The sequence below is a fragment of the Cyprinodon tularosa genome, unplaced genomic scaffold (assembly GCF_016077235.1).
Source record: "Cyprinodon tularosa strain WSP-4 unplaced genomic scaffold, ASM1607723v1 ctg12, whole genome shotgun sequence".
In the NCBI taxonomy this organism is placed as follows: domain Eukaryota; kingdom Metazoa; phylum Chordata; class Actinopteri; order Cyprinodontiformes; family Cyprinodontidae; genus Cyprinodon; species Cyprinodon tularosa.
The window spans coordinates 12219-36235 of NW_024038003.1; the positions used below are offsets into that span (position 1 = coordinate 12219).

At 38.9% G+C, this 24017-nt stretch overlaps 1 protein-coding gene across 1 annotated transcript; it reads right to left on the reverse strand.

Moving 5' to 3' along the window:
* Positions 1-1593: 1593 nt before the first annotated feature.
* LOC119774331 (von Willebrand factor A domain-containing protein 5B1-like) lies at positions 1594-20403 on the reverse strand. Its single transcript, XM_038271786.1, has 18 exons — positions 20275-20403; positions 19840-20031; positions 16179-16373; positions 15679-15897; positions 14082-14307; positions 13822-13979; positions 12524-12655; positions 12305-12429; positions 12010-12186; positions 11817-11927; positions 9688-9890; positions 9127-9241; positions 6807-6992; positions 6344-6560; positions 5942-6267; positions 5606-5843; positions 1961-2296; positions 1594-1887 (listed from the first exon to the last, which is right to left on the reverse strand). The coding sequence occupies exons 3-18, from the start codon at positions 16315-16317 to the stop codon at positions 1661-1663; spliced, it is 3135 nt and encodes a 1044-aa protein (XP_038127714.1). The 5' UTR covers positions 16318-16373; positions 19840-20031; positions 20275-20403; the 3' UTR covers positions 1594-1660.
* Positions 20404-24017: the final 3614 nt, after the last annotated feature.

Genomic DNA, 24017 nt, shown 5'->3' on the forward strand with positions numbered 1-24017 from the left:
GCACATACTTTTTCATATCCCTTCGCCAATCTTCTATTTAATGCTGCCTTCGGACCACTAGAGTGGCAGCCTCTTGTGGAACAGCCAAGCTTCTTTTAGCGGACATCGAATCCCTTTTGTGTCTTTGCCACTCCATTTGTGCAAATCGGTAGTCGATGGTAATGTGCTTTTCGGACAACGTCCAAGTCTAGCACGTCTTCCTCATTATTGTGTAAGCCACTTAGGTAGAACCTAGTCTGTTAAAGACCAGTTAATGGATTCTTTGCAGGGTGCGTCTTGACGGTAATTCAGCACTGATTTAGAGTGTGGCACCACTGGGGCAAGGGCATCAATTTTTGAAACTTATTCACAATATTTCTAAGTGTTTTGCACAATATGATGAATTTTTGAGGGATTTTCATTTCGGTGTTATGCTCATTGCTAATCATCAAGATTAAAGCAAACTAAACAACTCTGAAATTTATGAGTTTGTATGTAAGTGTATGAAGTATAACTATACAAGTTTCACTTTTATAATGAATTACTGCCAAAGTCACAATACTCATTTTATCATGATATTCTAATTTTTATGACCAGCCCACCTGTAAAATGCTACTGTACTTTGAACCTGCTACAGTTTCAGTGCTAGGCCTCGAAACTAGCTCTTCTACCTAACATTTACACAGTCTAGAGTCATACTTCTTTGCCAGGATAGATAGTGGTGTCGCTGAAATGACTTCCATGCGATCTTTTGTTAACTTCACACCTGAGCGACTTCTTTTTAACAAAGCCCATATTCTTACTTGTTACCAAGTCTTCAATGAAAGGTAAAATGTAGATGGCCTGCATGATCAAATGTTAAGTCAGCATATGCCACTATACTCATATAAACATGTCAGAGCCTAGCGCGACCTACAGATCTTCTGCGCTCTTCTCTGCCTTGTCAGTTAGGCTGGTTTGCGTATGGCCGTGTTTGGTAGATTAGGCCCAAGATGTCTGTATCTCTTACGTTAGCGAGGATGCTGAGACCTAGAACTGTTGCTTACTGGAACACGTGTTATTAAAGAAATGATGAAATGACTGGAATTCTCCCCCCACTCCCCTCACCAGCTTATACACAACCCCAAACAAAACCCTCAGTGCAGCCCCCACTATTTGAATGCATTCAGAGTAAATATTGTTGAATCCACAATACACACTTTAAGAGTTTTCATCAAGAATTTACTTTTAGCCCTCTGTTATTTTATAAAGCTTTTTTTTGCTTGGTCATAAACTCTCAGCAACATACGTCCAATTCTTTCAAATGATATACAAAACATACCAACAGTAACCTCTCATTGTCAAAGCTTTCTTTAAAAGGTAGATGCATTTAGGATATTTTTCATATAAAAATGTTTTATAGTCTTCACTGGTCCTATATTAAGCCAAACCGTATAAAAGATTTTATGTGCTAGTTGTTAGTTTGCTGATCATACCTTTTTTTCAAGTGTAATTGAAGTTACAATATAAAATAGACCTCTCTATATTCCAGTACATGTTCTATAATCTCTCACCGGATGACTTTGGTAATGATACATATACTTATTGGTCATTGTCAGCCTATATCATGAGGGTGGAGTGAGAAGACATTAAGCAAAGGTCTCTGGATTTGGATTTAAACCCAGAATAGATGCCTTAGGATTTAGACCTCTGTATATGGGCCTCGTGTTCTGCCCACTGCTACACTCAAAATGTGAAGCTTTCTACAGTTAAAGTGACCTGGTATTTTACCTGTGTTTCGCATGTCTGCACTCTCCGGCAAGCCTTTGTTTGTGCTTTCGTCTGTAACGGTGAAGGCTGTGTACATGCAGATGATGTTACAGTGCTTGCTTGTCTGGATGGCCTTCATACGGTATCGTTTTCCTGACCCTAAGGAAAAACTACTGTAAATGAAAACTAAAAAAAGAAGGATAACTTTGATAGCGTGTGTAACAGTCATCACCATGTCCAGTGTCGCTCTCTTTTTCTGCTAATTTTTCAAAGTCCCTTATTACTGAGCGAGCCGCCAAGTGGTGAATGATCTCCTCCCAGGGCTTTCCTATATCCTCCCCACCTGGTTGAGATTCGTTGACTCCTGGGATATCCTGTTCCTCAGGTGGCCAGAGATGCCCCACATCCACAGTGACCTCCCAGGAAATTGGCTTTCCACTTAGCAGGCCATGAATGATGGACCGACACTGACCTGGGGGAGGATCTTCAGGCTGAGCAGCAGTAAACAGATACTCTGGGTCAGTGAGGCTGTCCCAGTCCAGGGGCGATGCAGGGAACAGGAGTCCATCTGGAGGATCCAAAAGAGGAAGTTGATCTTTAAAACCACTTTTTTTTTGCATGCAACAAATCATCAGATAATAGATTTATCACCACTATCTGACATTAAATCAGATTAAATGTGCCCTGCTAGGTCAGTTAGAATTAGCAACATTGTCTGAATACTGAAATAATGAACATAAGAAGTTTCCTCAAACTTCTGTATTGCTTTGCTCAAAGTCTGATGTTCATACACACCAAGATGACTTTTCATCTAAACAGTTTGGATAGCTGAGTTGATTTCTTACTAAGCTTCTGATAAAATAATGCATTAGATTAAATCTACATTATTGGACATTATTGGCCTTTATTTTATAGTAGAACAAGGGAATGGACAGATAGAGCAGAAGGAAAGACTTTTAGCAAAGAGTCAGGATAGATTATACAGGTGCTGGTCATAAAATTAGAATATCATGAAAAAGTAGATTGATTTCAGTAATTCCATTTAAAAACTGTTTAACTGTTTAAAAACTTGTATATTATATTCATACATTACATACAAACTCATATATTTCAGATGTTTATTTTGTTTAATTTTGATGATTACAAATGACAACAAATGAAAATCTCAAATTCATCATATCAGAAAATTAGAATATTGTGAAAAGGTTCAAAATTGATGCCCCCTGGTGCCACACTCTAATCAGCTAATTAACTCAAACCACCTGCAAAAGCCTTTAAATGGTCTTTCAGTCTAGTTCTATAGGCTACACAATCATGGGGAAGACTGCTGACTTGACAGTTGTCCAAAAGACGACCATCGACACCTTGCACAAGGAGGGCAAGACACAAAAGGTCATCGCTAAAGAGGCTGGCTGTTCACAGAGCTCAGTGTCCAAGCACATTAATAGAGAGGCGAAGGGAAGGAAAAGATGTGGTCGAAAAAAGTGTACAAGCAAGAGAGATAACCGCACCCTGGAGAGGATTGTGAAACAAAACCCATTCAAAAATGTGGGGAAGATTCACAAAGAGTGGACTGCAGCTGGAGTGAGTGCTTCAAGAACCACCACACACAGACGTATGAAAGACATGGGTTTCTGCTGTCGCATTCCTTGTGTCAAGCCACTCTTGAACCACAGACAGCGTCAGAAGCGTCTTGCCTGGGCTAAAGAGAAACAGGACTGGACTGCTGGTGAGTGGTCCAAAGTCATGTTCTCTGATGAAAGTAAATTTTGCATTTCCTTTGGAAATCAAGGTCCCAGAGTCTGGAGGAAAAGAAGAGAGGCACTTCATCCACGTTGCTTGAAGTCCAGTGTAAAGTTTCCACAGTCAGTGATGGTTTGGGGTGCCATGTCATCTGCTGGTGTTGGTCCATTGTGTTTTCTGAGGTCCAGGGTCAAGGCAGCCACATACCAGGAAGTTTTAGAGCACTTCATGCTTCCTGCAGCTGACCAACTTTTTGGAGATGCAGATTTCATTTTCCAACAGGACTTGGCACCTGCACACAGTGCCAAAGCTACCAGTACCTGGTTGGAGGACCATGGTATCCCTGTTCTTAATTGGCCAGCAAACTCTCCTGACCTTAACCCCATAGAAAATCTATGGGGTATTGTGAAGAAGAAGATGCAATACACCAGACCCAACAATTCAGAAGAGCTAAAAGCCACTATTAGAGCAACCTGGGCTATCATAACACCTGAGCAGTGCCACAGACTGATCGACTCCATGCCACGCCGCATTGCTGCAGTAATACAGGCCAAAGGAGGCCCAACTAAATACTGAGTGCTGTACATGCTCATACTTTTCATGTTCATACTTTTCAGTTGGCCAACATTTCTATAAATCCTTTGTTTTTATTGGTCTTCAGTAATGTTCTAATTTTCTGATATGATGAATTTGAGATTTTCATTTGTTGTCATTTGTAATCATCAAAATTAAACAAAATAAACATCTGAAACATATGAGTTTGTATGTAATGTATGAATATAATATACAAGTTTCACTTTTTAAATGGAATTACTGAAATCAATCTACTTTTTCATGATATTCTAATTTTATGACCAGCACCTGTATGTTGAGGGCTAACCTCTATGGTCATTTCTCTACATGTCGTTGTTCTTTAATGCAACATCTTAAACACACAGCCTTGTTGTCAAGGTAAAACAAAATAAAATTAACAAAGTTATCAGGAAGAAAGTTTTTAAACTATAATTAGTTTCTTATTTTGAGAGCCCAGAAGGTCTTTGCTATTTAATGCTTTAATGGGGCAACACCAAAGAAATTTACTTTTTTATACCCGTATTGAAATAGACTGTTTTTGGGTTCCAGGGATGAACTGAAGATGGTATGAAAGCTTACAATTCAACTCCATAACAAAGGCAGAAGATCTTGTAATATAGCTGGCTAAAGCAGGTTAAGGGAGTGTCATTATGCGCAGTGACACGAGGGTGACATGAGAGCTGTACACAAATGGGTAGTAGGGCATTAGGAGAATCCATTACTCCAAAAGGAAAATGAAAAAACCAGGTAACAATTTACGAATCAAAGCGCAGCGAATTGATTCATTTTCTGAGATCTCTCCAATTGTAAGATGAAGCTGACAAAGTATTTTGATCATTGATTTATTGAAATGGGAAATTTACATGCATGAATGCAACATTTCAAGTGTATTTGGATGTTTTTCTAAAGAAATGGCTGATGTGCATCAAAAAATAGATGGTATCAAAAAAGAAGAGCCTTATGTGGAAGAAGGAACCAGGTGGATTTTTTTTATACTGTCAATAAATGAATATATGCTGCTAAAGTAGTTAGTAGTAACTTTGCAGCCTGAACTTATAGGTGTGTGAGCAAAGCAGATAACAAGCCTGACTTGGTTACAATAGTCCTGCCGAGAGGAAGGAGCTTGAATTCTACAAAACTGCTATAGCTTGGAAAAATAGCTAAAATGTTTCACCAAAATCAAAGAGTTAAAAAAAGGCACTTTCTCCAAAACATGCTTCCTTTTTAGCAAATAAAAATAATGTCTGTAATCTTTAATGACCAAAAACAAGACAATTTCAGTCAGGGTTTCTTTTTTAAATGGTGTATAGCAGTGTTTTTCAACCCTGGTCCTTAAGGCATGTTAAGGATGTTTCTGAGCTTCAGCGCACCTGATTCAGATGATTGCAGTTAAGCAAAGCCTGATAATCTGCTATCAATTGATAACAGGTGTGTGGAAGCTGGGAAACATCTAAAACATGCAGTGGAGTGTGCCTTGAGGACCAGGGTTGAAAAACACTGGTGTATAGAGTTAAATCACTGAGTCAGAGTAAGGAAAAGTCTTTTTGTGCTGTTTGCTCACTGGAGTCAGTCAGGCTTCTGTGGGAAACTGTTCCTCTTGATGGAGGCCTAGTTTCTCCATCACTTTCGTCCAGCCGCCCACCTAGAGTCTGGTCAAAGGAGACCCTCTCGAGGGCTCTCCGGAGGCGATGCATTTCAAGTTCACCCTGTGGTGATGAGAAACTTCGTGCTGCCATGGTCGAACGAGCTAATACTCTCTGTCTTCTTCGAGACTCTTCACCTCCATCCAGGCGTCCATTCTGGTGGCACAAGGAAAACAAAAAGAAAGAAACCCCTAAGTAACTGAGACCATTGCTCTGATCTAAAGCTGGATAAAAACCTTTAGTTTTGTTTTTACCTTTTTGGTTAGATTGTCAGGAGCTGAAAGGTTTTGCTGCCATTCTGAGTCTGCCCAACGAGATAAGGATGAAGGCTCTGGAGGGGCCATCCTCTCAAGGCCTTGAGGTAAAGACCCAGTTTCTAATACTGGACCACAAGAGTGGGGGTTGGAAAGAAAGCTCCCACCTGCAGAGTCAGAGCTTGAGGCATGAATGTGTACGTGGGACTGTGTTTGAAGACTTCGTTCGCTGCTCAGGGAGCAGTGAGTGAGAACGTACTGCTCCTGAATGTAGGAGCTCTGCTGTATCCTCCGCCTTACGTCACTGGACCAATCCAGCTCCACACCTGGATTAGACAGAAAACAGCTATAAAACACAACAAAGTCTCCAGACCAAAATCGGTGCATTGATCAAGGCTTCACCTGGGTTGATTCCAAGGTCAGTGTCTCTGGCACAGGAAAACTCAGAAGAAATTTCTCTTGAAATTTCCCTCAGAGCCTCTTCCAGCTCGGTTCTGTCTGAGTGCATCAGAACAGGCATGAGCTCAGAGGAGGGAGTCGGTGTAAGCTCTTCATTCGAATGGGTGAAAACAGAAGCCATGGAGTCACGGTGCACACCTCTGCTGTCCTGTCCTTGGCACTGGACAATAAAATGTGTACACTGCAGTTCTCCCTCTAAAACCTCTCCTCCCTTTTTTAGCTTTACAAGCAAAATCTTTAATGGAGAATAGCCTGCAGTATTTTTTCTGTTTTGTCTGTCACATAAAACCGAATAAACTACATGCAAAACAATTCTGAAATGTAGAACTTATTTTGCAGGGCACTGTAGAAATTCAAGGAGAAAATAATCAGGACAAGCCCAAAATTGTTTTGAGAGACAACATACCTCTGACTTCTTTGTTTTGAAGTTTGTCATATCATAAAGAGTACAGTAACCTATAAGGCGATCCCCGGGATACAGAGGAGGAATTTCATTGGGTGAAAGAAGGGCCTCCACGTTCTCTGGCAGGTACCAGTCAATCCGAACATCAGTCAGGACAGGTTCAAAGGCCTTTTTCAGAGACTTGATTAGCTGTAACAGAGTAAGGAGATCACAATAGGGTTTTCAGACGTTTATGGCCTATGCAGCGATATCTACGGCATGGCAGATTTCCTAAACCACCAGAGATGGCAAAAGTACTCACTTTCTGTACTTGAGTAAAAGTACAGATACTTGTGTTAAAAAATACTCTGGTAAAAGTGGAAGTACTGATTAAACTTCTTTACTCAAGTAAAAGTAACAAAGTACAGGCTTGTAAATTTACTTAAAGTATAAAAGTAAAAGTAGAAGCCACTTTTTTCATTCCGTTGCCTACATTTTAAATGGATGTCTGCCAATAGGACTAGATCTCTGTTGTGTTCATTTTCAATCATCTAGTCATCCATACTACTATGCTAACGCCACCGCCACCGAGCTGCAATGATTTGCCGCGAATGAATACCGCCGAATCTGTCGATTCATCTTGTAGTGGTGCGTCAAATGCAACGTAGATTCCCATCCAATTAGATTAAATTTGGTATTGATGACGTGAAAAATAATAACGGTAACTCCATTGAAATGATTCAAAACTAAAGTAACGAGCCAATTTTTTTAAATGTAAGGACTAGAAAGTACAGATATTTGTGTAAAAATGTAAGGAGTAGAAGTAAAAAGTCGCCATAAAAATAAGTAGTAAAGTAGAGTAAAACTATCAGAAAAATCTACTTGAGTACAGTAACGAAGTATTTGTACTTCGTTACTTCCCATCTCTGTAAACCACAGAATCATAGTCCCTAGCCCTCCTCAGCTCAGTTTTTCGATATTCTTAATATTCTAACTTTGAACCAAGATGACAGGGCAGTTCTTGATAGTTATAATACAACAGCTGAAATTGATTTGACTATTTAAACAATGAAAAGCAGTAGGCATCGGGGCCAGACTGTTTCCCTATTCAGTTTTTCAAGAACTTTACAAGGACCTCATGGGTGTTGTTAGGGGGGTCAAACGCACAAACGGTTTTTATATGCAGATGACTTGATACTTTACCTGTCCTTGTACCTCTATTCTAAGGGCATCAGCAATTACCTCTAGCTATGGAGAGATTTCAGGCTACAGAATAAACCTTCCTAGAAGCTTGTTCCTCCCTATTATGATCAGGCTTGACAGACATTTTTTGAGGCATATCATTGAAGGAAAATTGTGACACTTTATTCCATCTTGTCATGTTAGTAACCTGCAGCTACAGTGATTTATTCCAACACAGCTTTAAACTGGCCTGGGCTGTGGCACTGATGATTGGTGATTGGGGGTTTGGGGGGGTTGCAGTACTCTGAGTGCCGATGTACAACGGTTTAAATGTGGATTTTGGCTTGACGTGTTTGTGTAGGTATGTATGGCGGACCAGCTCTACCTTATTTAAAAATAAATAAAGAAAAAAAAAGGCTCAATAAATAAAAATAATCATACAATTAATTCCCCCCAAAATACAATAAACAAATAAATGTAGGTAAAATGAAATTATACAGTGAGACATAAATAGTAGTATATATCTCTTTTAATTAGCTACTTTATTTATTTGCCTTTGTAATAATTACCTTATTGTCTGTTATAATCTTCAAATTTATATATTAATTACTAATTTTAAACTATTTATTTATGTGCATTTTATATTATTTTTGTCTTTTTTATTCTTCCTTTGTATTTTTTACCCTCTTTATTTCTTCAATGCTATTTATTTCTGCCTGTCCTACATTTCTGAATGCATTTCTCCCTCATTATGCAAATGATTAAGGGCTGTGTCTCAGAGGGTCAACTTCTGCCGTTGGTTGGTTAGCATTTTACTGCTGATACTCTATCTCAAGAGAGTTAAGGCAATGTAGGAAGATACTATGGTTACACAATTTTTTGACACTTGGAGCACAATTTGGACATATTCAATTACGGGTGCACTCACTTTTGTTCCTATCAGTCTATTAATGAGGACATCAGTAAACTTATACTGCTGACTACTTGACATTATGTCAAAGTGCAATATTTTTTTTTTTGAGATAACTGCTTATGCAATAGTGTAAAAATAAAATGTATTGTAAAACCATGAAGCAGTCATACAAAACTAGCGAGGATGGGACTGTAACTGCTGTGTAATTAATTGTTTCCCAGTAGATGGCAGTGTTGTGCTGAGGCTGACCTTGGGCTGGATTCTCTCTTCATCATAAATGAACTCTGTAGTCCCTCCAGTCAGTTTGGCAATTCCCTGCAGGAGTCTCCTGCAGGTACGGGGACCAAGGCCGAAACCAAAGCATCTGCCAAAGGGATACAGGTTATTAGGGGTTGATAACCAAAGAGACAGAGTTCATTATCAGCATTCATTGATATGAGAATTAAAGGACAACAAACACGTGCACAGATTCCAGGGAGACAGTTAAGATGTCTTGGAGAAAGTCAGAGCACCAGGAGAATACTAATGAAGTATAAATGGAGTTATTCTGCATGGGGAAAACTGATGGACGTGACTCTTACTGCAGAGCAAAGCACTTAGTGGGATTACTGGGTGGGGCTAAAAATGTCTAAATCCTTTTTTTTCTCTAATGGATGCTCTGTTTAGCACTTGAAAGGTGATTTGCTTGTACCTCACTCTTTTCCTCTCCACAATATTTATTTCCTATCCCATGTGGTCCACTGTGGATTTTAACAGTATGACATAATCCTCATTCAATCATCATTATTCATTACCACTTTGTTTACAAACCTGCCAGCACACGTGTTTCTGCGAACCAACTCCAGCACCTTCGCAACATTATTGATGGAGCCATCAGTGATGATGAAGACCTGCCGTGGATACGAACGCTGCATGGGCTGCTGGTACATCCAGGACAGCGCTCCCTGAAGGTTGGAGCCACGCATATCTGCTCTCATCCTCTGAATGTACTCATAGGCCTGTATGAGAGTTACCTGAGTGCATAAAGGATATAAAAATATGGATGCAATTAGATGTGTTATAAAGACTTTATCGACACCTGTTCCACTAGACTGCAAAAGCAAACACATGAGATTGGTTTATTGTTTGATGTCAAATCCTCAGAAGAAAATAAATAGGTCTGCTCCTCTCTAATAAAGACAGCACAAACATATATACATTAGCACCTGCTATAGTTCAGATATTGAGTGGGAAAAACATCCCTGGCAGGATAGGAGATAGAAGGACATCTCCTGCCTGAGTGAAAATACATGAAAGGCCACCATATGGTGTGGAGAATGTGCAAAGACTGTTTGTCCTTCCAGTCCATAGTCTGAATAAAACCTGATACTCTGCTACTAAGGCAACGGCAGAAGAAGCCCTGTGGCCAGACTGGAGAGTAGAACAGGTAGTCCAGCATGTTTAAACATTGACACTTGGGATAGAAGAATCAAATGATGCTGCTATGCTCTCCCTCAGGAAAAAAAACAAAACAAACTAAAACAACACAAGAACTTTCAGCATAAAAAAAAAAACTATTAGATTTGCAATCTTATTGGTTTAGAATGTAGTTTGTTGCACTGCCTGCCTTACTGTTTGAAATTATTTTTATTTTGGCACGTTTCTTTAATGAAGAGGCACATTTTTCCTTAATAAAATCAGTAGTGCAATATTTTTCAGTTCCTCAGCTCTGAATAGTTTTAAACACCCATTGTGGCAAATGAATAACCTACTGTCTTTAGACTACAGCCTATAGTCTGTAGATCATCTATAGTCCTATATTTTGATGCTGTTAAGGTTTGTTTTATATATATATATCATACATATATATATTATATATATTTTATACATTTATATATATATATATATATATATATATATTTTTTTTTTTTTTTTTTTATTTATTTATTTATTTTTATTTTTTGTCATTTCTGTGCTGAATAGTTAATATGCTCCTTATTAAAGACCAGATTATCGTTTTAAAGTTCCTAACATAAGTCTTCAGGTTTTTACTTGGAATGTTCTGGTGTTTCCAATCACCTGTGTTCTTATGCATTAAAACAAGTTTTCCATGCTTTTGTAAGAGAAAGTCCTACATTATAAGAGGTCATCCTCTGTATTTAACTTTTTTTTTTTACCTGCCCATCATGTATGTCATCCAAAACCAAGATCGTTTTTTGTTTTTTAACTAAAAAAAAAAAAGAAAATCAACATGACTGACTGTGACACCATCATGGAGAGAAATATTAGCTGTGCTGCTGCCATCAACGTCTTTGTTTATAGTTGTTCGGGCTTGGCCTGTTTTCCAGTGTAGTCCTGTTTCTCTGACTGTGGCTGGCTGAATGTGCTCTCTTGTATCCTCTGATGTGGGAGCTGGTTCGGAGCTTGTCTACCTGGCTGTGTTTTTCCTAAATGGGGCCGCCTCTGGAGCTAGTTTACAGTTGCCTTTTTTATCTCTGCTTCTATTTCTGTCTTTTGTCTCCTTGAACCCCAGTCGGCCTCAGCAGATGGCTGCTAACACTGAGTCTGTTTCTACTGGAAGTTTGTTCCTGTTGAAAGGGATTTTTTCCTCTCCACTGTCGCTACAAGCATGCTAAGTGTGAGGGATTGCCTTCGAGTCAATGAGTCGATGCAATCAACAGATTTTCCTTAGATAAAAAACTTTGAATCAATTTGACTGTATGATCTAGTTGATTTGTAAAGTGCCTTTAGATGACATGTGTGGTGAATTAGCGCTATATAAATAAACTGGATTGAAACTGAATTTATTATTTTCTGACAGAAGCTCATAGTTCCTGTTTAAGTTCTGGCAATACAATCTAAGTTCATTTAAAGGCTTTTACACATTTTCACCAGAGACTATAATAAATTTGACAAACTTTGACCAACATTCCTAACAATCATCATTGTGTAAAACTAACATCATTGCAGAGCTTGCTGGAAGTAAACAGAGGCTTGATGGTGGTCCCAAAACCAACAATGTTGAGCATCGTACCAGAGGGAAGACTCTTCAGGGCCACCGCCATGGCCTCCTAAGGAAACAGCAAATAACCGATAGCATGGAGTCAGATCAAGGCACATTTGAAATAAATAATTTTTTACCCCCTTTCTCACCTTCACACGATTTATGTTGGTGCCACTCATGCTGCCGCTTCGATCGATCAGGAACAGCAGCTCTCTGGTAGCTTTGTGCAGCTCCAGAGGTTCTGACAGTAGGTCAGGACAGAAGTTGAGCATTAGGACAGGGCTGCAGAGAATATCCTTGTGGTATCGCCTTCGGATATACTCCAGCTTCAGAACCGTAACATTAGCACACAGGGATAGAGTTTGGATAGATGTATATGGATATAAAAGACATGTGCGGCAGAGAAGTAAAGAACAAAAGTAATTTGCAGAGAATGCATTTTACCCTCCTCTCAGGATCGGAATCTTTGCGGGTGTATCGAATATAATCTCGGCGTGAGCAGATCTGCTGTTCATATTGGCTGAAGGACAGGCGGCCTTTCTCCAGAATGACCAGCGGGTTGTGGGGTTCTGTGGAAGGGTCACATGCTTTAAAAAGTCCATCCACCACTTATAAATCAGGATGTGCTTCCACACCTTTTGCTTGGAAAGCTGCCTTACTCACCACTAAGGTGTAAAATGATCTCTATGTGTCTGTCATATGGATGCTCCTGAGCTAAAGTGATGTAGGTGGCAGATGCACTTAGGGCGGACGGGTCAGCATCAGCTCTCAGAGCATGTGTAGGACTCTCCAAACCTAAGAGAACATCAAGGAGTCAGCTAGGAGACAAAGCTTATCATTATTACCATTTTAGGGGATGCGCAGTTCATTGCTAATGCATCCATGACAGGTTAAAAAAGATCATATATGGTTTTCAATGTTTATGACAAATAACTAGTGGTTAGGATATAAAGCTTGGAATTCTGAGGGTCTGAGTTTGAGCCCCACTCCCACAGATTGCCAATCTGTGCCCCTGAGCAAAGAGCCTTAACTGCACACTGCTCCCCAGGCACCCCACTGCTCCCCAAGGGGATGAGCTAAATGTAAAGGCAAATATCACCAATGTGAGATCAATAAAGTTCAATTATTATTAATGTGAAAGTGTTGCCTTCAGTTGATCTGAGTTACTGTACTTCTGAAATTGTAGCTGGACTTTCCTAAACAAAAATATCATGTAACCTTAACCATTCCATTGAAGCTAAGGCTGTATTTCTATGGTTGCTGTCCTACTGAAAAGTAAATCTCCAGCCCCTCATATAGAGCACCTCCTCCCATGTCTGCAGCATCCCTAACATTGCCTTTCTTTCTGATTTCTTGCCGCTTTTTCATAACAGTGGAGGGCATGACTCGCAGTTGTCCTGGTAACAGATTCTGAGTGGTAGATCTTTGCTCCTGCCTCAGAGATGGGCCTTTCAGTCACTTGTTTCATTTTCTTAACCTCTCTTTTCAGGAATAAGGTTATATGTTTGTACAGTAGGTTAGCTTTTGAACAGCTCTCACTTTTTCCATTTTAGAAGATGGTTTATACAGTTTTCTGTGAAAAATTCAAAATTTTTACCCCTATTTTTTGCTGTGTTCTTGGGATTTGTTGATGTTGTACTAATGTTAAAAAGTAAAACAAGAGCAGGCTAATGTAAGGTAAGATAATGTGTATTAGAGTAAAGAAGGTTGAATACTTATGAATAGATTAGCTATCAGGTGATATTTTTAAATATGAAGAGAAACTGAAGATTGTAAACACTTCTGCATGTCACTTTGGTCAGAATGTGCTAGGTAATATTTTACTGTTATTCTTTCCTCTTTGAGCTTCACATCTTTAGCTCTGGTCATGTTGTGTCTCAGGTTTTCCTAGGGGGCTAAATAATTACATTTTAAAATGAGACTGTCTCTAAATCAGACTTATTCTGGAAGACAGGCAGTACCAGCCAGCAGACAGGCGCCTCTAACCAGCAGCTGGAAGTTGAGTTCATATGGGGCCAGGTTGATTGCAGGACTGGTAAAAAGGCCATGTGAGCACTGCTGCTCAGAGTCCAAGGCCCGATCCTGTTTTCCTGAGGTAGCCCCAAAGCAGCTGGTGGCCCTAAGAAGAAAAGTTATTTACAGAAAGCTATGTGTTCATGATAAATCTATCAGGTTTTAAATTCTAGTCACGTTCTATGTGGAAATAAGTAATTATAGTTACCCTGTTTCCTCAGACTTTCCCCCATTTTCACTCTTGCCTGCATTCATCTGGCCAGTTACCACCGGAGTAAGCAGTGTTGGGTAGACGATGCGGATTGCACCATTTTCCATAGTGGGGAGTTCCAGAGTGGTGCTGATGATAACAGACACTATATCCATGGGGCCAACGACACCACAACCCACTATGAAGGTGGTTCTTTCCAGGTCTTCATCTAAAATCAGGTGTCCTTAAACCAAAATTCTCACATTATTAAAATATAGATACTCTGCTGTTATCTTAGGTCAGCTAACTCATAAAGAAGTGAGCAATCTCAAAATGTTCTAAAATTACAGAGGAACAATATTATTTCACCTAAAAAATTGAAAACGCCTAAATGAAAATGATTTGCATGTTTTTAAGTGATATAAACATTTGATATCCTATAAACAAGCAATGTTTCTATCTTCCACAGATATAGGGTTATTTACCAGCGAGGAATACATATCACAGGTAATAATCAGTAGACTAAGGTAGATAAAAAAAAATGTCTGCTCTCTGTCCAAATGGTCCCTTCCATATAAACCACTCTACTATGCAACAAAAGCAGTGACAAAGGATCTCAGGTAAAAGATCTGCAGGTCTGGAATGGGCTGAAACACCAATTAGCAAAAAGCTTGGTGACAACTTTTCAACTGATTCTAGGATATGGAAACTATGGTGACTATCAAACATTGCTTATGTGAGATAAGGAATTAGTCAAAAACTAGAGGAGATGACCCAAAGGTAGTTTTGACCATAGTCACTAAGAAATGTATTCGAAACAAGTTGTTTTCTGAGGAATGAAACACTTACACAGAGCAACAAAGTCCTGGGATGTTTTCTATGATCAAATGCAGAGATAATGACACCTTTGCAAGCAACTTTACACTGAAGAACACCTTTTCCATAGCCAAACATGGAGATGGAGTTATTATCCTTTGACACTGTTTTTATCATTAAGGTACAAATTGACTTCCACATAATAAGGGACCAATAAGCAATACAACCATAGAGGGAAATTGTCTTTTCCCAGCAGGAAACTTAAGATGTGCTATGAATCTCCAGCATGCTTTTAAAATGTGCTATGAATCTCCAGCATGCTTTTAAAATGTGCTGTGAATCTCCAGCATGCTTTTAAAATGGGCTGTGAATCTCCAGCATGCTTTTAAAATGTGCTGTGAATCTCCAGCATGCTTTTGATGCAATACATACTAATATCCAAGACAACACAGGAGAGGAAGCTCATTAAGGTTACAAAAGGGCCCGATGAGTTCCCAGACCTTAATTGAAGAGAAGGTTTTGCCCCCCTACAGAGGACTTGGGGCAAAAGTCTGTTCTAAGACCTGTAAAAAACTGCTGACCAACTATGATGGTTGGTTTAGATGTTCTTATCGAGTCTTGATTTATACAGGGTATTATAACTTTTTTCCTATTAATGTTTACAAATAAATAACATTCTTCAGCATGTTGCGGTTGACCAAAGGAGATATCTGAAAATTCTCTGATCATTCAAAAGCCATGTAAGATAAGTAGATGACAAACTAATGACCGAATTTTGTCCTTTTACGGTACTCCTCACCGTTGGTGCATTGTATGTCTAGGGCGGAGATTCCGCAGCAACAGGTCCACTCCTGGCTGCTCCCACATTGCCCATCGAGAACAGATCCAGGACAACAATCCAGACAGCAGTCCTTCAGCTTCCCTCTGCTCTGGATCTGCACTCCCACTAGCCGCCCTGCAATCATGGCCTCAAAGCCCACCACAACCTCTTTTTCCTCGAGAGGATATACAAACACACCTGAAGACAAAAAGGCAGCAGTACCAGCTTGTGAAATGATCTCCATGTACAAACTTTAATGTGGAGATAATGAAGTAAAATCAATCAACACGGAAGTAAAATAGATTACATGGTCTTCTAGAAAAGATCATATCTGTCATGTTCCTCATGGATTAGTACTTATATCTTTACCTTTTTTAAATGGCAATTTTATATTTATAGAAGATCTGTTTTTCAACTTATCTTGTTGTCCCACAAAGTCTTAACTTAACTTTGGCTTTAAGAGCTGAAGAAAAGCTCACCTTCCACAGAATCTGTGTCAGCATTGGCATATGTGAGGTGTGCAGTGATGCCCATGGAGCAGCCGTTGGTACATGACTTGATGCAGGAGGCCTTTAGTAACAACGGTTCCCATGTAGAACGGTTTCTCAGGCCCACCATGTTTTTTTTAGTACCTGAAAACCTTCAGTTTGCTGAGAGCACTGAAGCACAGACCTCTGCAAAAATACAGGAGGGGAGCCATGTGAGCATGCATTTACAATCTGTCATTTTCCATTCCTCGAACAATCGCCATGACCTTTGTTCAGGTGAACCGGGCTCATGCTGCATCAGGTAAGGCATCACTTTTGACATTTATAAACAGGCCATGGTAGTTTATATAAGCCCACTCCGGCTATACAACCATGCTGTTTCCTGCTCTGCAGCTCTTAGCAACCAGCTCTGACAGATTGTGTTGAACATGTTTGGTTAATCATTACCAACTTTGCTTATTACCCAATGCATCAGCTTTGCAATCAGTTTCAAGTTAGTATGCAAACCCATGCGTCCCTGCTACTATATGCTCTTAACCTTATCTAAACACATATGTAAGTTTCCATTTTATTCATGATGTACAGAATTATTTAGGCTTATCTACCACTTAACATCTTCAGGAGCAGCAGGTACAAAGATGGATGTGCAGATTACCTAACTAGTGTGTGTGTTTGCTGTGATCCAGGTAATGGTCTTCTCACATCTACCTTTCTAACAAGATCAACAGCAACCATCTGGCTACTGCTCTCTCAGCTCATAACAAGCTAATAAATGCCTGGTTTGTCAAAGTGGAATGAACTGTGGCTGGAACAATCTGCACAGGTTACAAAGGACAACTCAGTGTTTTTAGCTGCTGGTTTACCTGATAAAGGGATAAATACTTGTAAGACTAAGACAATTTCACCTTAAAATGGCTGGGCTGTGTGGAAGATTAAAAAAGAGACAAATTACTTGAAAAGAAAACTGTTATTTAAAAAAAAAAGAAGTAAAATGCAATAAAAGTATTTGCCTCCTAACAAATTACACTTTGCCAAACTTTCAGATAATTAAGTAGTTTCAGATTAATATTTTTTTTTAATTGTTTTTTAATTATTATATAATCAAAACACCAAAAAAAATCCAAGTATACCTGGCACCTTAATAACTGGTTGTTCCACCAGTGTTTGCAAGGATCTGTAATGAGTCTAAAGTTGCTTTGCATTAACTTAGCCCACTCTTTCTTGCAGACAGTGGAGGGTTTTCAAAGGTCTGTTTTGCTGTCAGATCATTGATTTGCTGATGGATTCTGGCTTGATCCGTGATGCTCAAAACCTTCGTAGTTAAGATGTTTATTTCTTGATTTTTGTTTGTTTGTTTTGTTATTCAGAGGTAGACTTAATCGATCCAATCAGTTTTGGTAGTGGCTCCCCTTTACCATCACACTACCTCCCCAAATTTAACATTAATCTTAAAATTTTAACATTTTAAATTAAAATCTCAAGTGTTAGGGATTATCGGGAGGCTTTTGGGGAATCTGAGATGATCATTTGTGTTCTTTTTTATCAGCAGTGATTTCCCCCCCTAGAACTTTCCCATAAATGGCATTTTTGTCTAATCTATTCAATTTTGTTAAGTCATGAACGCTTGCACTATGAGGCCAGTGAGACCAGCTTAGGTTTTATGACTGGCTCACTGGCTAATATGATTAGCTCCTTTCTCTTGGTTTAGCATGGAGAATATTCCTGAATCAGTGCTTCTGTGTATTTCCTTTCTGTCATCTGAAACACCCGGTCCTTTGCAGCATTTGGCCAATATTACTGAGCCTGGTTCTACAGCAGGGTTTTTTCCTCTTTAAAGGAGGTTTTCCATTCTACTGTTTCTAATTGCATGCTTAGTATAAGGGATTACTGTCAAGTTAACATCATGCAAAGAGATGTCTGCTGTTGGTGAATGCTTGTTCAGAAGGAGGGATTATCTAAATATCAGTGGTTAAATCCAAATATGTCTAATTTTTTGTCCTAATTCCTGTTCTTTCACCTTTCATGTCTTTCAACAGAAAGAAGTCTATCTGGGTAGGAAAGAAACTGAGGACTGCTGTGCAGAATATAGAAAGACCTTAGCCTTGCACAGCAGAAACACTCATGGACAATGTTGGTCAATTTTGGGACATTAAAGATAAAAATACCTTAGACAATGTAAAAGATTGTATATAGTACAAAAAAATCATAAAAAAAAAGAAAAAAGTTGTAATGTCCTGGAATATGTTTCCCTTAGATATAAAAAATATCTGCACATTAGAAAGCAGACGGAAGACTACACAGTATTTGACTTGGGTTATTGCACTTGCCCTGCGGAGATGTACTCACTTATTAAATAAGTAAAAAATACACAGGCAACACTGTAGTTGGCATGTGTTATTGCAATAACAGAATATTGCACATAAGTGACAATAGGTAAAGTACCTTCTTACCTATTGTCACTCATGTACCTTCTTCCTTACTGCCAGCACAATTTGGACAGCACTAATCATGCTAATTTGATGTATTGAGATTGAGCCATTGACTTTATGCAGTTAGCTGGACTTTCTTCTAAACCTTCACCAACTGGCCTAGTAACCTGAGCTTGACTGTGGTGTTTAATATTCAGATTGAAATGAATAGAAATGTATGTAATTGCTTTGGGATCTGTTTGTTTTGAACTGATAATAAGTAAATCTAGTTCAATTAGACAAGTAATTGATGTGTTCTTTGAGTAGGATTGTTAAGCCGACACTACAGGGAAGGTTCACCACTCTTCGTGTTTTCTCCATTTGTTTATGATGGTTCCTCGTGGTTCATTCTTGTTCCAAAGCCTTTCATTCTTTCTGGTGTATTACATTTTTGAATTAATTTCTCACCTGTTTTTCAATTTCATTAAATTGTGACTTAGAGCATTGCTTTCTGACATCCTATAGCCTACTTCATATCGCTAGACAGTTACTATTTAAGCACTTCCCTGATTCTAAAGTTTGCTGGCAGTAAACAGGCCTAGATAATTGGGATTTTGTAACTGAACAATATCTTTGGTTATTTAATGATTTATAAACAGGGTCAATTTCAATTTTATATGGTCCCATGTTGGTTTGGATGCTTTTGATAAATTGAATCATTATGAAAACATTTTATAAGGATCTTTGCTTTAGAGCATATTCAAAATATACACTTTGGTTCCTAAGTAGGGAAATTTGTGGGTAAAGCATGCAGATACACAAACAAAAACATAGTATGGACAATTTTACAATATCAAAAAACATTTATTGTCCATTTTGTTTTAGATGTTTTGCGAACACTGAAATGTTGACCAAAGCTAAAGTAGAATTCTGTTGTCATTTAGTTTCTTGCTGTTATATTAATACTTATATTCAGAACAAAATATATAGGATATTTCCAATATTTGGAAGGATTAACTGCACTTTTTAACAAAAATTCTCAGCACACATGCAAACTATTAGCTTTTAGATAACAAAGCAGAACCTGCAAAATAAATATTCTGTATTTGCAATGTGGGTTTAATGTGCCTGACAATTGCCTGGCATTGAAGACACACAGTGAGGAATAAAAAACACTGCAGCAACCTAACACATTTTTTTCAAACCCCACATAAGAAGCAAAATAAGCATTGCTGAAAACTTACTCCACTCTTCAGTGCTGCATCAGATATTGTACCCCAGCGTCCACCCAGGCTCCGCATCACTCCACCAACACATCTGCTCCTGGGTTTTCCAGTTATATGTTTGGAGGAGGTTTTGCTGCTAAGGAGATGCTGCTCTCTCCTCTCTCTCTTTCGATCTCCCCCTCCCTCTACAAATATACCAGTTGTCCCTCACTACAAAAGTCAATTTACAAGAAAAAATACATAGGCTTGAGTGTAAAACGTAATTTGCATTCTTGAAAGTTTTCTTTTTATTTTGCAAAACTAAAATTAAACTGATTTATATCTTCCATTTATGGAAGGTACATATAATTTGGGTTTGGTTAAGGGAAATCTGACAAATGGAAAAGTGGCTGTAATCCATAGGTTATGAGCTTAGATCAATTTCTTAGATCCTAATAAAAGTCATCTGCTTACCTGCATCTGTCCTGAGCAAACAAGCTTTCATAAAACCATGATGCTGAACCTGCTGCTCAGCTACAAGCTAACAGACAACGGTAAGAGAGGCAGAGTCTGCTTTACATCCAGACAATTGGCTGTGATGGTAGCAGCACCATAATTCATGGCTAATGGCTTGGCTATGAGCCTCCAGCCTCCTCCAACAGGTCAGTCAGACAGCAGCAGACAGGGGTAGGTGATACCTACAGTCTTCTAGACCTCCTGTCTCCTCTTTAATGGCTCCAAAATATTACAGTACAGTGGAAAAATACAGTTACCAGGATAGAGAGAAATTTGCCTGTAGATTTATTCTAAATGTCTATTTTCATGGATTTCACACATTTCTTTACAGAAGGTTCATTTTGTCACTTCAAAAAAAAAAAAAACACAATCATACACGAAACCTATCTATGTTCTCTGGATAGAACAGAACGTTGGTATTTTGCTTTTAAGGTATCATTTGATTTGTTTGCAGGTGTGTATTGTGCCTGAGTGAGGGAGACACACAAAGAGAAAAGGGGACTAAAAAGGTCACAATAATAGTAGACATCCCTCTGTGATGCACTCAAGCCTCTGTTATGATGTCCCTGCTGCATTTACTTGAGCTACAGCAATATAGTGTGACTATATTTTTTATATTATCACTTTTTCTTGTAAGTCTGAGGCAATTTCAGTGTAGCAGAAATACTTCCATTGCTAACATTGAGTAGCTGGTAGTTTTTAATGTTTCTCATTTCTGTCCCGTACTGCCACCATGTGGCCTTTTTTTTTATCTTATTTTATCCACTTTCTGAATCTGTTTTGAAGTGTAATTGTGTTTTTCTGCATTACAGCCTTCCTATTTCATAAAATGTGTGAATAAAAAATCCGCTTGACGTTTTGGGTAGCATTAGATTTAAAATCACAAAAATGAACAAGTATCAACACTTTATTAAGTTTGATGGATGTTTTAAATCACTGATGGTGATTTAACAACAAAGAAACATGCAGGTTTGGATGAAATTTTTTTTATTTTTATTCACTTCTTGTTAGTTGTGTGGTTGAAATGATCAAGTCCTACATACAGCAGTAAAGGTGGGAGTTTTGTCAATTTGCTAGTCAGGAGAATATAGATCTGTACTGTATGTTACCCTAATGCCAATATAGAGAGCATCATTAATGACCTTAATAAAGACATTTTTGCCGCCATCAATCTGAGAAAGTTACAAGGCCTTTTTCAAATCACTTAGAGTCAATAATTTGCAAAAAACAAAACAAAAAAAACTGGTCAGGTTTGTGGATGCAAGGAATTTTGCTTTGTGTCTACTTTGTGAATGTACAGACAATATTTTATAGAGATGCAAATTAGATTATAAATAAAAATAATTCTAAATGATTTCTAGTATTTTTGCTAATTGTAACAAAAAAAGAAAAAAAAAAGGAGCCCTATATCAGAACCAACTAGCCCTTATTGTATTAAATTCTGAAGTTCATGACTGGATGATTAAATATGTAATGTTTGAAACATGAAAATGTATTTTCTATAAATATTATAAAAGTATAACTATATTTTCAAAGATTCATCTGTTTAACATGCAAGACGTCTGGATATTTTTCTTTGGACAGACAACAGTAGAGGAGATACACTCACCGGCCACTTTATTAGGTACCCCATGCTAGTAATGGGTTGGACCCCCTTTTGCCATCAGAACTGCCTCAATACTTCGTGGCATAGATTCAACAAGGTGCTGGAAGCATTACTCAGGGAGTTTGGTCCATACTGACATGATGGCATCACACAGTTGCCGCAGATTTGTCGGCTGCACATCCATGATGCGAATCTCCCGTTCCACCACATCCCAAAGATGCTCTATTGGATTGAGATCTGGTGACTGTGGAGGCCATTTGAGTACAGTGAACTCATTGTCATGTTCAAGAAACCAGTCTGAGATGATTCCAGCTTTATGACATGGCGCATTATCCTGCTGAAAGTAGCCATCAGAAGTTGGGTACATTGTGGTCATAAAGGGATGGACATGGTCAGCAACAATACTCAGGTAGGCTGTGGCGTTGCAACGATGCTCAATTGGTACCAAGGAGCCCAAAGAGTGCCAAGAGAATATTCCCCACACCATGACACCACCACCACCAGCCTGAACCGTTGATACAAGGCAGGATGGATCCATGCTTTCATGTTGTAGACGCCAAATTCTGACCCTACCATCCGAATGTCGCAGCAGAAATCGAGACTAATCAGACCAGGCAACGTTTTTCCAATCTTCTATTGTCCAATTTCGATGAGCTTGTGCAAACTGTAGCCTCAGTTTCCTGTTCTTAGCTGAAAGGAGTGGCACCCGGTGTGGTCTTCTGCTGCTGTAGCCCATCTGCCTCAAAGTTCGACGTACTGTGCGTTCAGAGATGCTCTTCTGCCCACCTTGGTTGTAACGGGTGGTTATTTGAGTCACTGTTGCCCTTCTATCAGCTCGAACCAGTCTGGCCATTCTCCTCTGACCTCTGGCATCAACAAGGCATTTCCGCCCACAGAACTGCCGCTCACTGGATGTTTTTTCTTTTTCGGACCATTCTCTGTAAACCCTAGAGATGGTTGTGTGTGAAAATCCCAGTAGATCAGTAGTTTCTGAATTACTCAGACCATCCCTTCTGGCACCAACAATCATGCCACGTTCAAAGTCACTCAAATCACCTTTCTTCCCCATACTGATGCTCGGTTTGAACTGCAGGAGATTGTCTTGACCATGTCTACATGCCTAAATGCACTGAGTTGCTGCCATGTGATTGGCTGCTTAGAAATTAAGTGTTAATGAGCAGTTGGACAGGTGTACCTAATAAAGTGGCCGGTGAGTGTAGTTTTGCATATAACTCACACTGCGTAAGAGAAGGAATCCAAACACATCAAATCAACAAAAGCACCGGTCAAGCATGGTGTTGGAGGAGTAATGCTTTTTATTAGCTTCATGACATACAGAGGTATTCATCTGATGAAGACTAGGGCTCAAACTTGTATGTGGAATTAAATAATTATCCCAAGCTGAAGTAATTCTTCTTTTTTTTTTTTTTTCTTGAGTTTAGCAGCCCTAGTGGTTTGATTTTTGCACAGTACACTGACAGGAAGGGGGGCATGAGAGAGGGGGAGAGACATGCGGCAAAGGACCACATGTCGGAATCAAACCCCGGTCAGCCGCATCAAGGGCTAAGGCCTCCATAGGTGGGTCGTGCACACTAACCGCTGTTTCACCTGCACACCCCTGAAGCAACTCTAAAGAGGGATGAATAAAACACTAAAATGTCCCATTCAGACCCTAGAACCTTTTGGACCTTAAGAGAGCCATCATGAAAGCATTGCCTCTTAAGAAGATGCGGGACTTAAAAAAAATCAAATAAGAAATGAAATGCTATCAATTATAGCTGCCGGATATAGTTTTCTATTCTCTTAAAGTAATGTGATGCATTCACTTTTTCACTCAGCTATTTTATTATGAGATCAGCTTTATTTTCTTGGTGATTAATCAGAAAAATAAAAGAACAAAATCGAGTTTTGTCCAAAAAATGTTCTTTAAGATTCAGATTCACTGTGAAGTTTTTTCCAACTTGACGTTTGATTAAAAAAATTACTTTTCTGTACAGTTTAATTTAATATAATATCCATAGATTAGAAAACAGTAAATAAGAATATTTTAGTTAAATGGCTATTTTGAAAAGGCTGCTGAAAGAAAGTTTTCATG